Source organism: Stomoxys calcitrans, chromosome 4, assembly GCF_963082655.1.
Source record: "Stomoxys calcitrans chromosome 4, idStoCalc2.1, whole genome shotgun sequence".
NCBI classification, from domain to species: domain Eukaryota; kingdom Metazoa; phylum Arthropoda; class Insecta; order Diptera; family Muscidae; genus Stomoxys; species Stomoxys calcitrans.
Window position 1 is genome coordinate 91,594,187 of NC_081555.1, and position 16,549 is coordinate 91,610,735.

Genomic DNA, 16,549 nt, shown 5'->3' on the forward strand with positions numbered 1-16,549 from the left:
TTTTAATTAAATATACGAAATATGGATGGCTCTTAATTATGAAAAATGTACACTCAAAGAAAAAATAAAAAGAAACAAAGGATAATAAATTTGCGTATTTAAAAAAAGTGAATGCTAATGGAATGGTCATAACTTAAAACTTACAAGAAGACATTAACATACAACTCTTATAAATAAAATCACTTAATATAAATGTATCAAAATCAAAAGAAGAAAATTAAGTTGAAAAAAAAAAAATCAAGACAATAAAATTAAGGAAAATTAAATAAAAAAAAAATGATGTAGTCACACAAAACTGAGGAGAGGGCAAAACGTTTTATGTAACTAAAATCTTTAAATGTTGAAAGGATGCTTCTTTATATAAATCAATAAAATTGAGATACAGAAAATTTCAGACAGAAGATGAAGTTGATTAAAGAAAATGGTCTACTAACATGAATTCAGTCATTTTTTTTTGTTTTGTCGATTTTTGTGTGTTTGGTTTGCCATTTCTTTAGATTAAATTCTATTAGTTTCAAATTTTATTTCAAATGCAAAAGTAACATACTATGTAGTTGTTGTTGGTTTTTATATTAGAAGAAGAATAGTTTTTGATGTTGTTGTTGTTGTTGTTAGACAACATAATGTTTGCTCTTAGTATTTGTTCCAATTGTCCGAAAAAGAAGAATAACAATTCCATGGAGATGCCCGATGAAGATAGGCAGGCAGCTTTTGGAGACAAAGGTTTCTGTGGGTGGTCGTTTCATGCCATGGAAATGTTTATTTACTCTGCAACATACACAGCATGCAGCAGTACACAGGATTTGTGATGATGTTTCGTCTTCTTTCATGTGGTCTCTGTTGCTATGGTTTCTTTTTTTTCACTCGATTACTGCTGCCGTTGCCTCCATGTCAACTTATTCGTTGCAGCCCAATCCTGCTGCCCAATTGCACATGCCACCCACCGGATCATAACTTAGACCCTTGGGGCAGGTGTATTCCCAGCCTACTACACCGCCGGTTTCGAATTTGGCACAGGATATAAATTTGCGACATGACAGTGGATGCGGAAAGTTGCCTTGATCCAGACATTCAATTAAGCCCCCACCGTGCAAAATCACTTTGAGCTGAAAATAAAAAGAGCAACAATAAGCCAGGGGATGATAGATGATGCATGGCATATTTCAAAAAAACCTGGAAGGGTTGACATTAAATGTGATACGCGCTTAAAATATTTTATGTAAATTAATTTCTCAATTTTTATATGCAAATTGAATTAAATAAATTTAAATTGCGTTTTTTCCATCCAGCCCAACAGGCAATTGACAGCACAAATGTAAATGTCAGAGAAAATTGAATTTGGTTTATAAGCTCTTAAAGGTAGGTTAGGTTGAAAAGAGGATGCGGATATCAATCCGCTCCATGCCACTATGGACATACATCAAAGCCAGTAATCGGTTTGTTGTGCGCTCTAAATACTAAACAAGTAAAAGCGTGCTAAGTTCGGCCGGGCCGAATCTTATATACCCTCCACCATGGATCGCATTTGTCGAGTTCTTTTCCCGGCATCTCTTCTTAGGCAAAACAGGATATAAGAAAATATTTGCTCTGCTATGGTCCGGTTTGTACCACAATTAAATTATATGTTGGAGACCTGTGTAAAATGTCAGCCAATTCGAATAAGAATTGCGCCCTTTGGGGGCTCAAGATGTAAAATAGAGAGATCGATTTATATATATCGGGCTATAGATAGATTCAGACCATAATAAACACGTATGTTGATGGCCATGAGAGAATCCGTCGTACAAAATTTCAAGCAAATCGGATAATAATTGCGACCTCTACAGGCTCAAGAAGTCAAGATCCCAGATCGGTTTATATGACAGCTATATCAGGTTATGGACCGATTTGAACCATACTTGGCACAGTTGTTGGATATCATAATAAAACACGTCGTGCAAAATTTCATTCTAATCGGATAAGAATTGCGCCCTCTAGAGGCTCAAGAAGTCAAGACCCAAGATCGGTTTATATGGCAGCTATATCAAAACATGGACCGATATAACCAATTTACAATACCAACCGACTTACACTAATAAGAAGTATTTGTGCAAAATTTCAAGCGGCTAGCTTTACTCCTTCGGAAGTTAGCGTGCTTTCGACAGACAGACGGACGGACGAACGGACGGACGGACGGACATGGCTAGATCGACATAAAATGTCACGACGATCAAGAATATATATACTTTATGGGGTCTCAGACGAATATTTCGAGTAGTTACAAACAGAATGACGAAATTAGTATACCCCCCATCTTATGGTGAAGGGTATAAAAATAACCCCGAAAAAGAAAATCTAAGTTAGGAATCCCATGCTATTTACAAAATCCTTAATTGTTTCCCATGCCAAGGCCCTAAGTTGGTTCATGTCTGGTATTGTGTTCCCACCTAAGTGCCGTTATCTGTTAGCCGCGAAAACCGGGCAATGACATAGGAAATGCTCCAACGACTCATCATCTTCCCCGCATGCCCTACACATGCTATCACTTGCCGCACCGATTTTCATAAGTGAGCTCGTAGTCCTATATGTTCCGTTGTAACACCGATAGCTATACTGACCTCCTTCTTACTTCCTTTCAGTAAAAGCCTGGTCTTCTCACGATCTTGATCTCCCCATAGGATTTTCGCCGTCCTACCGACCGTTTCGCTGTTCCACAGGGTTACATGCGAATGTTAAAGGTAAATATCCAAATAATTATGGAATTTTCGTGATTTAATGCGACAGAACAAAAAAAGCTTCCTTAAAATGCTGTGAAATTGGTTATCTTTTGGTTCACCAGGCGACGCTGAAAGTTCTGGAGTTGGGTCATAAGAGGTCGAGATAAAAAAATGCAAAAGGCTTCTTCGGAAGCTTGGCTGAATGCTACCGGGCGCGTCGACAGGTTGCGGATAGTGGAAAGCTTTGTTTTTATGCGGAGTAGCTGCAGTCAGCACGGGCAGTCAGCGATTTTCGAGAGGAAAGTCTCTGTGAGGAGTCAGGTGGCACTGGCTCTTAATTAAATACTGACTTCTATTGATACTCGAGATGACAAGGCGAAGTATTGGCGCCCTCAAATAACCAATGGCCATCGTCAGCGTCTGTTCCCAGGTTAAGGGCGGATGGAGGCGAGCGTTGGATATTGGAGCAAGCGGCTCGCCACAACGAGGGATACATGCAATCCCACAAAACCCATGCGGTTGGGCGCTGGGCCAGTAATCCGCCCCCGGAAAACCATGAGAACTACTATGAGAAACAAAGGAATAGTAAAAACGGACCCCCCCCAACGTTGAAGACCTACGCAAACGAAAAAAGGACCATGATTTGCGGATCTGCATCTGGAATGTCCGCACTCTTCATAGAGAAGGTGCAGTATATGCGCTGGCGGATTTATTTGTATCAAATTGATCACGTTGTGATAGACGGTGTTAGATGTACGATCGATCTGTGAAGCGCATATAGATTCGGATTATTACATTGTTGGAGCAACCGTTCGCACCCGTTTGAACATGGCGAAGAAAGTACGATCGGACACTGAACGGAAGCTGGACATTGAAATGCTGCAAACACAACAGATGACAATGGCATACTCCACTCGACTGACCCAACTGCTTCATGAAAGCACTCCTTGTTCCGATGATATAATGGCGCAGTGGCAAAATATTGCCCACTCCATGGAAAATGCCGCGAAATTCGACTTTGGGTACCGGAAGCCTCTCCCAAGAAACCCACGGTACGACCAAGAGTGTCGAGATGCTACTGAAGCCTAGAATGCGACATATAGAGCAACCCTGCAATCAGTAGCAACGCGCCAGATGAAGGAGAGGTATCGGGAGAAAAGGAGAGAGGAGAAACGTTTATTCCTTAGAAAGAAAAAGGAAATAGAAAGACGTGAGTGTGAGCGAATTGAAATGTACAGGAGTCAGAATGAAGTCCGGAAACTCTACCAAAGAATTAAACATCAAACCGATGACTTTGGTGCAGACACATCCTCCTGTAGAGACAAAGAACAAAATCTGGCAACTGACACAGATAGCATGCTGAGGATGTGGGAAGAACATTTTACCCAACTGCTAGTGTCCGACGTTGGCGGCGAGAATACCGCAGCACCAATCCACCAATGATGATGGTATAGAATGTTTAGTCCTAGTCAGCATGAGATCGAAATAGCAGTGACCCGACTAAAGAACAACAAGATAGCAGGAGACGACGGGTTACCCGCTGAACTATTTAAGACCGGAGTTGACACGCTAATAAGGCGTATGCATCAGCTTGTGTGAGCAATTTGGCTAGAAGAACGCATACCAGATGATAGCAACTTCAGCATACTATGTCCCGTACACAAGAAGGAAACAAGACGGAATGTGCCAACTACAAAGGAATAAGTCTCCTCCCCATGGCATACAAGTTACTCTCGAGCGTGCTGTGTGAAAGATTAAAACCTAAAATCAATGATATAATTGGGCTCTATCAATGCGGCTTTAGATCTGGTAAATCCACCCTGGACCTGGAAAAGACATAGAAGGACAAACCAGCACCTACCATTTTTTTGTGGACTACAAAGCCCCTTTCGATAGAGCTTCACGTTAAAAGGCATTTCAAGCCTTGTCTGAGTTTGGTATTTTTGGAAAATTAATAAGACTCTGCAGGATGACACTTGCTGAAACACATTTCTCAGTAAAAATGGGGAAGAATCTCTCCGAACCATTCAATGCCAAACGAGGTTTCAGATATGGAGACATGTTATCGTGTGAGCTCTTTAATATTCTGCTGGAGAAGATTACGAGATGTGAATAGATATGGCACATTACTCACAAGAGAACACACGCTACTTTGCCGACGATATCGATATCACAGGACGATATCGGAGTAGTAACTGCAGCCTTTGAATGAAAATGGGCCTGACAGGAAATGGAGATAAGACGGAATGAATGGTATTAACTCCCAAAACGCCCTGTACAACCGATCAGATAAAGAAAATGAAGAAAGTTGGGAACCACAACTTTGAGATAGTCAGCAATTTTATCTACCTCGGCACCGCCGTAACTGAAACGAATGACACCAGTTTTGAGATTAAGCGAAGAATAATACTGGCAGACAGATGTTACTTTGGATTAATTAGACAGTTTAGAAACACGGTTACCTCCAGACAGACGAAGATAATACTATACAAGACATTGATACTATCCTTGTTATACACTACACCACTACTATGGTACTTAGTATTATAAGTTAGTGAATTTGTTTGTAACATCCGGAAGGAAGAGAGATAGACCCATGGATAAGTATACCGATGGACTCAGAATCACTTTCTGATTCGATTTAGCTATGTCCGTCTGTCCATGTTAATTTGTGAACAAACTAAAGGTCGCAGTTTTCAACCGATCGTCTTCAAATTTGTTATAGGCATGTTTTTTGGCCTAGAGATGAAGGATATTGAAATTGGAAAAAATCGGTTCAGATTTAAATATATATATATACATATATTAGTTGCCCAAAAAGTAATTGCGGATTTTTTAAAAGAAAGTAAATGCATTTTTAATAAAATTTAGAATGAACTTTAATCCAATATATAATTGCCATTTTATTCGATAACCTTTTGCCATCTTCCTGGCAAATTTAGTATTCCACGCTCATAGAACTTCTGGCCTTTATCTGCAAAAAACTGAACCAAGTGCGATGCAGCTCAAAATATATCACACCCTTCCAATTCCACCAAACAGACAGCATAACCTTCTGGATATCAGCTTTTGAAGTGGTTTGAGCTGGTTCACCATGCTTGGACCATGATCGTTTTCGACTAACGTTTTTGTAAACAATCCATTTTTCATCTCCAGTTATGATTCGTATTAAAAACTGATCGATTTCATTGCGTTTAAGGTGCATATCACAAGCGTTGATTCGGTTTGTTAAATGAATTTCTTTCAATACATGTGGTACCCATATTAAAATTGACGCCAAACAAACAAATGTAAACAAAATTTCGCGCACTTTTTTTTTTAAAGCAAGCTAAAACTAACAGCTGATAACTGACAGAAGAAAGAATGCAATTACAGAGTCACAAGCCGTTGAAAAAATTTGTCAACGCCGATTATATTACTACTATATTACCGACAATTACTTTTTGGGCAACCCAATATATGTTCGTCCGATTTGCTGTAATTATGCAATAAAATGGTCATTTGATAAGGATTGTTTAACAACTCATCTGGAAACATCCACCGAGGTCCATCAAAATTGTTTCAGAATTAGATAAAGCTTCCACATACATATAGGGTAGGTGTAGGGTATTATACAGTCGGCACCGCCCGACTTTTGCCACTCCTTACTGGTTGTTATATGGTTACGAGGCATGGGCACTTGTGAAAACAGACGAGGCAGTACTTGGAGTGTTTGAGAGAAAGATTCTGTATGAGCTGTATGACAACGATAGCATAGTTACACGTATCAAAATACAACAGTTGCGTTGGCTAGGTCATGTTGTCAGAATGAATGAAGGCAATCACGGTGGTACACCTAAACCGGGGCGAGCAAAAGCCCGATAGGAAGTACTAGTGGTGGGACACACCTTGAAACTTGGTATCAGAGATTATAGAATGAGCGCAGAAGATCGAGGCACTTGGAACGATATTCTACGCTCGGCTAATGCGACAAACGTTCTGTTATAGCCAATTAAAGTAAAGTAAAAGCAAATTGAATGACAAAATATATATGCCCCAAGCGCTTAAATCGCCATATTTGGAATGCGCACTCATCGCGTTTTTTTTCAAAACACTCAACCGTTTCATTAACCCAAATATGGGTGTCATCGTCGTTCTTAACTCCCAAACAAGTTGCATATGAAACCAATATTAGCCGCATCGGACTGCATGTATGTTTGGGGAGTGATCGGATTTTCAGACACCAAAACTCAAGACGTCGGATTTAAGGGAGCATCAAACTCCTTCCTAACTCCCAAATGACTTTCATTACTGTCTCATGTCCTCCCGTTCGGTTTTCACGTCCGATTGAAACGGGAGGTTGGTAAATTTGTCGTGATTCGTGGTTTTCTTCCAATTAACATTCATATTGTGCCGATGCCGTAAATGTTTATAAAAATTTGCATCTAATGTCCGTTAGAGATTATCATGAAAATGTTCTTAGATTTTTTTTCTTTTAAAAAACTTCTGACTTTTTTACAGAAAATTTTTTTTTTAATTTGGTGTTCCATTCAAAATTTGTATCTTACCTGTTGATTCTTACGATTCCCCACAACTCTTGACTCATCATCATCATAGTAATCATAGTCGATATTAGGACGATAGGTGCGTCCAGGTTCTTGTGTGGCTTTCGTTAAAATCTTCGATTCGTAACTATTGAGACGATTAAGGGGTTCCTGATATTTATTTGGCCTACGATTGCTGCCAGCTCTTTGGCTATCCCTTGGGTTGGAAGTGGGCGTTGACTTTGGTGGTTTTTGCTTGACAACCAATTTACCTGAGACCGGAAAAGAGGCAAATGGCAGAGATGAAAGTCAAATCAAATCAAATCATCAAATTGAAAATGGAAACGATTAAACTTCCGTTTGATAATTGTTTTAAAAGCTTCAAACTTACGTTTTCTGATGGCCGAACGTGGAGTTGTGGATGTGGATGATGCGGATGATGATGCTGAGAATGCTGATTTCGTTGTAGTTGGCTTTGAGGATTCAATGCCTCCAGCTCTTGAAGCTGCCCCACTGCTTCTGTCATCCATACGTCTGGTTATGACATCCTCCAAATTGTAGTTGGTTTGTTGTTGTTGCTGATAGGTTTTCTGCTGCTGTTGATGATGCAAAAACCTGGATGTTGGATCTCTGGTGGTGGTTGTTTGCGGCAAAGACTTCTGTTCGTGGTTGTTGTTATTATTGTTGTTATTTTTAGCCAAACGCCGGGTAACCAACACACCCTCGGCCTCAATTTCATCTTCATCATCGTCGAGGTGCAGTCTGCCATTAATTTGATTGAAAAGACTCGTGTGAATGCTTGACTTGGCCACTTGATCGGTGTCCTCATCGTTGTCTAAACTTTCAAAGAAAGGTGTGGTAAAGAGTGGCAATGTTGATGGCGTTGACGTTGAAGAAGATGGTGCATACATGGTCACAGCATCACCAGTCACTGGCCGTATGGTTGTTGCGGAAGTTTTTATCCTGGTAGTTGGTAGCAGAGTTCTGCCTGTGAATGATGGCAATGTGGTGGTCAAACTGAAACGTCTCTTGAATAAAGGATTTTGTGTCCGTGGTGGTTCAGTGGCTGCAAAGAGAAATAACAATGGGGGGGTCAGGGAAGGTATGTTAGAAATTCACAATTCAGTTGAGTTTTGTTCCATTATGAATGTGAAACATTTGAATAAAACTTGTACTTATGTGGAATTTATTCCACAGACAGAATAGAAAAAAATTTATGAGTTTCATAAAACATTTGTAAATGTCAGAAGCATATGTGCGCCATCATGCATATGTATGGATGGGAGATGCCAATTCATAAGGAATTGGAGTGCCAAATGACTTATGTAAGAAAAAATAAAAACAAGTTAAAACGAGCTAAATTCGAACGGGCGGAATCTTGGGTACCCGCCACCTCGGGTATATATGTAAACCACTTTTCGTCATAATCCGGTGAAAATTGTATACTTTTTGCCCCCATAGCAGCTATAACGAAAACTGGTCCGATTTGGGCCAAATTCGACACGGACATTGAGTGGTAAAATAAGTACAAGTCATTGTTCAATTTTGTAGAACCAAATATTTGTTTTTTTGGTAGCCATATCCAAATATAGACCGATCTGAATCATATACGACACGGATGTGTCAAATTTCACTTAAATCGGATTATAAATGTGCCTTTTAAGGGGCCAAAACTTTAAATCGAGAGATCGGTGTATATGGCAGCTATATGCAGATCTAGACCGATCTGCGCCAAATTGAAGACGAATGTTGAAGGACCTAACACAACTCACTGTCTCAAATTTCATCGAAATCCGACATTAAATGCGTCTTTTATGGGCTCAAGACCTTTAATCGAAAGATCGGTCTATATGGCAGCTATTGTAAATCCAAATCCCGACCGATCTGGGCCAAATTGAAGAATGATATCGAAAGGCCTAACATAACTCACTCTCCCATATTTCAGCGACATCGGACAGTAAATGCACCTTTTATGGGCCCAAAACTTTAAATCGAGAGATCGGTCTATATGGCAGCTATACCCAAACCTGAACCGATCTGGATCAAATTACAAATGGAAGTCGAAGGCGCTAACACAACTCATTGTCCGAAATTTCAGCAACATCGGACAATAAATCCGCCTTTTATGGGCCCAAAACCTTAAAACGAGAGATCGGTCTATATGGCAGCTATATCCTAATCTGGACCGGTCTGAGCCAAATTTAAGAGGGATGTTGAAGGACCCAGCACAACTCACTGTCCCAAATTTCGGCAAAATTGGACAATAAATGCGCCTTTTATGGGCCCAAAACCTTAAATCGAGAGATCGGTCTATATGGCAGCTATATCCAAATCTGGACCGATTTGGGCCAAGTTGAAGAAAAAGGTTGAAGGGCCTAGTTGTCCCAAATTTCGGCAAAATCGGACAATAAATGCGACTTTTATGGGCCCAAGACCTTTAATCGAGAGATCGGTCTATATGGCAGCTATATCCAAATCTGATCCCATCTTTGCCATACTTCAGAAAGATATCGAGGGGACTAACACAACTCACTGTCCCAAATTACGGAGGCATCGAACAATAAATGCACCTTTATGGGCCCAAAACCTTAAATCGAGAGATCGGTCTATATGGCAGCTATATCCGAATCTGAACCGATCGGAGCCAAATTGAAGGTGGATGTCGAGTGGCCTAACACAACTCATTGTCCACAATTTCAGCAAAACTAAGACCTAAAATCGGCGAGTCGGTCTATATTGGGAACTATATCAAGATATAATCCGATATATCCCATCTTCGATCTTAACCTGCTTATGAACCAAAAAAGGAATCTGTGCAAAGTTTCAGCTCAATATCTCTATTTTAAAAGACTGTAGCGTGATTTCAACAGACAGACAGACGGACATGGCTAGATCGTCTTAGATTTTTACGCTGATCAATAATATATAAACTTTATAGGGTCAGAAATGGATATTTTGATGTGTTGCAAACGGAATGACAAAATTAATATACTTCCATCCTTCGGTGGTGCGTATAATAATTTTGGAAAATCGTACCTGAAGTAGGAGAAATAGTACGTTTAGTGCCGCGATTGGTACTATTTGTTACTTTTTTTGTAATTTGAACTAGAGCTCTGAATTTACATTTAGGTACTGAAAAAAAGTACCAAAAACGTACGAAATGAGTGAACTTTGTACAAGATGGATGGATACAGATAGAATTTTGAAATTTGACTTACTTAACATCAGGTGCAAAATAATGAGGATGAAAAGAAAAAAATGCCAAAATAGTAATGGTTACGGGAGAAAACGTACCTTTAGTACCGCAATTGGTACCATTTGGTACCTTTTTTACAGATGGAGCTAAATGTCTGAAATTTGGCATGTGGCTATTACTAAGAAAAATATGATGGGTGACTAAATGTTCTATTAAAAATTCGTACATTTTGGTACCAAAATTGGCAACATTTGGTACTTTCTTTACAGATGGAGCTATAGGTCTAAAATTAGCCATGCATGTACAGCTAGGAGAAGTATGATGGTTGATTATGATCTTTTTAAGATTCGTACATTTTGAAAGCAATATTGGTACCAAATGGTTCTTTCTGTTCAGATGGAGGTAGAGGTCTGAAATTTGGCATGGACGACTTAATGATTTTTTTCACAATTCGAGCGTTTTGGTACAAAAATTGGTACTATTTGTTTCTTTCCTTATATACGGAGCTAGAGGTCCAAAATTTTGCGTACAACTAAGAAATAAATATTGGGTGACTAAATGATCTATTCACCTTTCGCACATTTAGGTACCGAAATTGGTACCATTTGGTACTTTCTTCATATATGAAGTTAGAAGTCTGAAATTTAGCATGTAGGCACAACTAAGAAATATATGATTGGTGGCTAAATGATCTAAATGATTTTTTTCACAATTCGAGCATTTTTGTACAAAAATTGGTACTATTTGTTATTTTCCTTTTATGTGGATTTAGAGGTCCAACATTTTGCGTACAACTAAAAAATAGGTATTGGGTGACTAAATGATCTATTCACCTTTCGCACATTTTCGTACCATTTGGTACTTTCTTCGAAGGTGGAGAAAGAAGGATTTATATAATGGGTGACTAAATGATACATTTAAAATTTGCAAATTTTGGTACCAAAAATTGCAAAATAGCTACTTAAAAACATACAAAATCGTACCTTCTTTACAAATTGAGCTAAAGTGCTCAAAATTGCGATTCATTTATACCTTTACAATATATATTGGAAAATTAGGTACATTGGTACTACTTGGTACTTTTTTTTACAGTAGTGGACCGATTTCGGAAATTTTATACGGCTTTTGGAAGTCCTACACTAAAAAGTGGGCATCGAAAACTGGGGTATCGAAGCGGGCCACCAGGATGCTAGTCAGTATATATAGCAATTTGAATCGTATTTGACATGGATGCTGGCGGTCATAGCAGAAGGCTTTGTGCCCAATTCCAGCCAAATAAGTTGAAAAATTTAGTCCCCTAGGAACGCAAGAAGTCAAATCCGGGGAACGGTTTATATGGCGGCTGTATCAGTATAAAGACCGATTTGGATCATACTTATACAGGGATGTTGGAATACACAGCAGAGGTTTTTGTGCCAATTTTCAGCGAAATTAGTTAAAAATTGAGGCTGGCTTCTAGGGGTTCAAGAATACAAATCGGAGTATATTAGTTTATTGAATCATCCGAATCATACTTAACACCGATGTCGAAAGTCAGAACAGAACAAATTCAGCCAAATCGGATGAAAAATTAGGCTTCTAGGGGCTCAAGAAATCTAATTGGAAGATCGGTTTACTCTTATGTTGGAATACAAGTCCTTGTGCCAAATTTCAGCTAAATTGGTTAAAAATTGAGGCTTTCATGGGCTCAAGAAGTTAAAACTGGGGATCGGTTTATATGGTGGCTATACCTAAATCTGAATCGATGTGGCCCATTTGCCATCCCAACGACCCACATCGATAAGAAGTATTGGTGCAAAATTTCAAGTGGATAAATTTATTCGTTCGAACGCTATCGTGATTTCGTCAGGCGGATAGGCGGGCGGACGGATATAGCATGATTGAGTCAAAATGTCTAGACGATCAAGAATATGTATACTTTATAGGGTTTTAGATCAATCTTTCTGGGTGTTAGAAACGCAAAGACTAGATTTGTATAGTGATGGCTACTATAAAGTAGGGAAAAATGTTTAGACACAAAACGAAGTCATCTGGTGGGTTGCAAAATCCGAGCTTAAACACCCTAAATCTCCCACGTGCCAACTGGCACCTTAAAATTTAATCATCAGTCCGTTGCAAATGTTTTTGCAGAGACACTGATGACCTTGAAGGTCTAGGGTTGGTATCGTACACTAAAAAAATATTTAGGATAAGAGCAAAATCAGTTTTTAGTCATATGGTACATGTGAATGACATCGTAGATATGTAAAAAGACTTGATGGTCTTATATGGAACGAGTTTTTGCTTGTACAAAGTAGTGGGGTAAGCACCTACTTTGAGTAGGACAAAAAACTCAGGAAATTAAGACCATCAGGACTGTTTTATATTTTTGCTATGCCTTTGTTCCTGTTGCGAATATTCAAAGGTCATGTTTAAGATTTTGATCGGTGTTTGCTCTTGTTAAACTCCACCCACTTTACAATCAATATTTTGTGACTTAAACTACTTGACTTTTTAGCTTAGGTAAACAAGTTATGTCTTCAATACAAAATGCTTTGTTACACTGCATTACAGCAGTATAAGCCATCGAAGAAGAGAATTGTCATCAAAGATGCACAACCGCTTCTAGAGATGAGTATTTTAATTGCTTTTCACTTTGGCATTTTAAAATATCTTGTTGACTTCGATGGTTGCATGGCTAAACCACTTGGTTGAATGGTTAAAGATGACATTTGTTCAATGCTATGGAAGATCCTTTTCCCACTTTCCTCTCTTGTGCCACAAATGGCAATCGCCTATGGTGGTACTTATGTTTTGTTGTCATTGCAACAGCTTTCGGTATCTGTAAATGTTGCCAAATGACTACTTGTTTTCCTGCCCCCCTCCGTTGGTGTTTATGTCACAACTTAATTGCTTACATTCACCAGAGATAACATCATCATTTTCTAACGACGTACAATTAGTAAAAATTTATGTGGCGACATTGTTTGTGTTTCCATTTGCATCCATTTTTATGGAAGGAAATTGTTTTGCATTGATGGTTTTGACTTTAAAAATTACTTTTTAAATCGGAGAAAAATTTTTCCGGCATCTGAAGGTTAAGAAAGAAAATGTTTAAAAAAATTTCCTGTTAAAAAACAAATTCATAAAAATGTTGCCTTTAAGAACATCTCGTGGTAATTTAGTCTTTAAAGAAAAGTTCATCCTGATTTTGATTTTAGAAAAAATGTCTTTATAGAAAATTTTATTGACGTTTTGACATAAAGACGACAAAATGAAAATTTCATGTAAATTTTTGTCTTTAGAGAAGATTTAAAAAAATTTTTGTCTTTGGAGAAAATTTCATAGAAATTTTGTTATTAGAGAAAATTTCATGAAAATTTTGTCTTTTAAGAAAATTTTATGGAATCTTAATCTTTTGAGAAAATTTCATCGAAATTTGGCAATTTATGAAAATTGCGTGGAAATTTTGTCTTCAGAGAAATTTTCATGAAAATTTTGTCTTTGGAGAAAATTTCGTGGAAATTTTTCTTTGAGAAAATTTTATGTAAATTTTTTCTTTGAGAAAATTTTATGGAAATTTTTTCTTTGAGAAAATGTCATGGAAATTCGGTACATTTGTCATTGAAAGTCCTTCGTAAACTGTAACATCTTATCCCCAAGAGAACTAAGGCTAACAATTGTTTTGTGGGTCCAAGAACCTTTGCTGCGTCACTAGGTACAGTTTTGTGGTGGCAGTTATTAACAAGAGAGAGAAAATGGAGTATGGTAGTGGATGGTCCATCAACGGTATACGTCGACCTTCTTACGAACTTGCCAGGGCCTCTTCAAGATTGTGACGATGAAGTCTTATATAGGGGCCGTTTAAATATATAATTTTTGGAAATAAGGCTCAGCTAACATGTACCGTTGCGCAAGACTTGATGTTGTCAGGATATTTTGAAAATATACTTTCCGAGAAGATATTTGAATCCATACTTAGGAATTGCAATCCCTGATTGTAAACCGCCGACTAGAAGATTGGACGAGGCCCGGAGACATGATAGCATTGGCGTAGCTAGAAATTTTTCCTTGGGGGAGCTAAAGCCCAACCAAAAGAAAACAAGTAAAAGCGTGCAAAGTTCGGCCGGGCCGAATCTTATATACCCTCCACCATGAATCGCATTTGTTGACTTCTTTTCCCGGCATCTCTTCTTAGGCAAAAAAGGATATAAGAAAAGATTTGCTCTGCTATTAGAGCGATATCAAGATATGGTCCGGTTTGGACCACGTTAAAATATATGTTGGAGACCTGTGTAAAATGTCATCAAATTCGAATAAGAATTGCGCCCTTTGGGGGCTCAAGAAGTAAAATAGAGAGATCGATTTATATGGGAGCTGTATCGGGCTATAGACCGATTCAGACCATAATAAACACGTATGTTGATGGTCATGAGAGGATGCGTCGTACAAAATTTCAGGCAAATCGGATAATAATTGCTCAAGAAGTCAAGATCCCAGATCGGTTTATATGGCAGCTATATCAGGTTATCAACCGATTTGAACCTTATTGAACACAGATGTTGAAAGTAAGAATAAAATACATCGTGCAAAATTTTAGCCAAATCGGATAGGAAGCTCAAGAAGTCAAGTCCCCAGATCTGTTTATATGGCAGCTATATCTGGTTATGGGCCGATTTGAACCATACTTGGCACAGTTGTTGGATATCGTAATAAAATACTTCGTGCAAAATTTCATTCCAATCGGATAAGAATTGCGCACTCTAGAGGCTCAAGAAATCAAGACCCAAGATCGGTTTATATGGCAGCTATATCAGGTTATGGACCGATTTGAACCATACTTGGCACAGTAGTTTGATATCATAACAAAACACGTCGCACAAAGTTTCGTTCCAATCGGGTAAGAATTGCGCACTCTAGAGGCTCAAGAAGTCAAGATCCAAGATCGGTTTATATGGCACTATATCCAAACATGGACCGATTTGGCCCATTTACAATACCAACCGACCTACACTAGTAAGAAGTATTTGTGCAAAATTTCAAGTGGCTAGCTTTACTCCTTCAGAAGTTAGCGTGCTTTCGACAGACAGACGGACGGACGGACAGACGGACGGACATGGCTAGATCGTCATGAAATGTCGTGACGATCAAGAATATATTGGGTTGCCCAAAAAGTAATTGCGGATTTTTCATATAGTCGGCGTTGACAAATTTTTTTACAGCTTGTGACTCTGTAATTGCATTCTTTCTTCTGTCAGTTATCAGCTGTTACTTTTAGCGTGCTTTAGAAGAAAAGTGTAAAAAAAGTATATTTGATTAAAGTTCATTCTGAGTTTTATTAAAGATGTATTTACTTTCTTTTAAAAAATCCGCAATTACTTTTTGGGCCACCCAATATATACTTTATGGGGTCTCAGACGAATATTTCGAGTAGTTACAAACAGAATGACGACCATCCTATGGTAGAGGGTATAAAAATATTAATTTAAACAAGTATTATCAACCTACAGCAGCTGTATCGACCCTACAAAGTACATATATTTCGGATCGTCCTAAAATTCTAAGACGATTTAACGATGTCCGTGTGCCTGTCCGTCCGTCTGTTGTAATCACTCTACAGCCTTCAAAAATTAAGATATTGAGCTGAAATTTGCCACAGATACGTGTTTTAAATGCACGCTGGTTAAGTTCTTGAACGGGCCAAATCAGACCATATTTGGATATAGCTGCTATATAGACCGATTTGCCGATAAAGGGTCTAATGACCATAAATGCTTTATTTTACATCCGATTTCGCTGAAATTTGAAACAGTGGGTAGTTTCAGGCCTCCCGATATCTGACGTAAATATGGTTCAGATCGGTCTATATTTAGATATAGCTGCCATATATACCGATCTGCCGATAAAGAGTCTGAAGCCCATAAAAGCTTTATTTTTTAACCAATTTTGCTGAAATTTGAAACATTGAGTAGATTTAGGCCTCCCGACATCTTACCTAAATATGGTTCATATCGGACTATATTTATATATAGCTGCCATATGTACCGATCTGCTGATAAAGGGTCTGAAGGCCATAAAAGCTTATTTTTAACCGATTTCGCTGAAATTTGAAAAAGTGGGTAGTTTTGGTCCTCCAAACATAGGAACCAAATATG

At 38.5% G+C, this 16,549-nt stretch overlaps 1 protein-coding gene across 1 annotated transcript in view; it reads right to left on the reverse strand.

Moving 5' to 3' along the window:
• The window catches only part of LOC106084983 (mucin-12), a 357,036-nt gene continuing 340,487 nt past the window's right edge, over positions 1-16,549 (reverse strand). The window contains 3 exon segments of the mRNA XM_059367199.1: positions 1-1,106; positions 7,244-7,491; positions 7,611-8,285. Coding sequence (XP_059223182.1) covers positions 897-1,106; positions 7,244-7,491; positions 7,611-8,285 — 1,133 coding nt within the window. The 3' untranslated portion in view covers positions 1-896.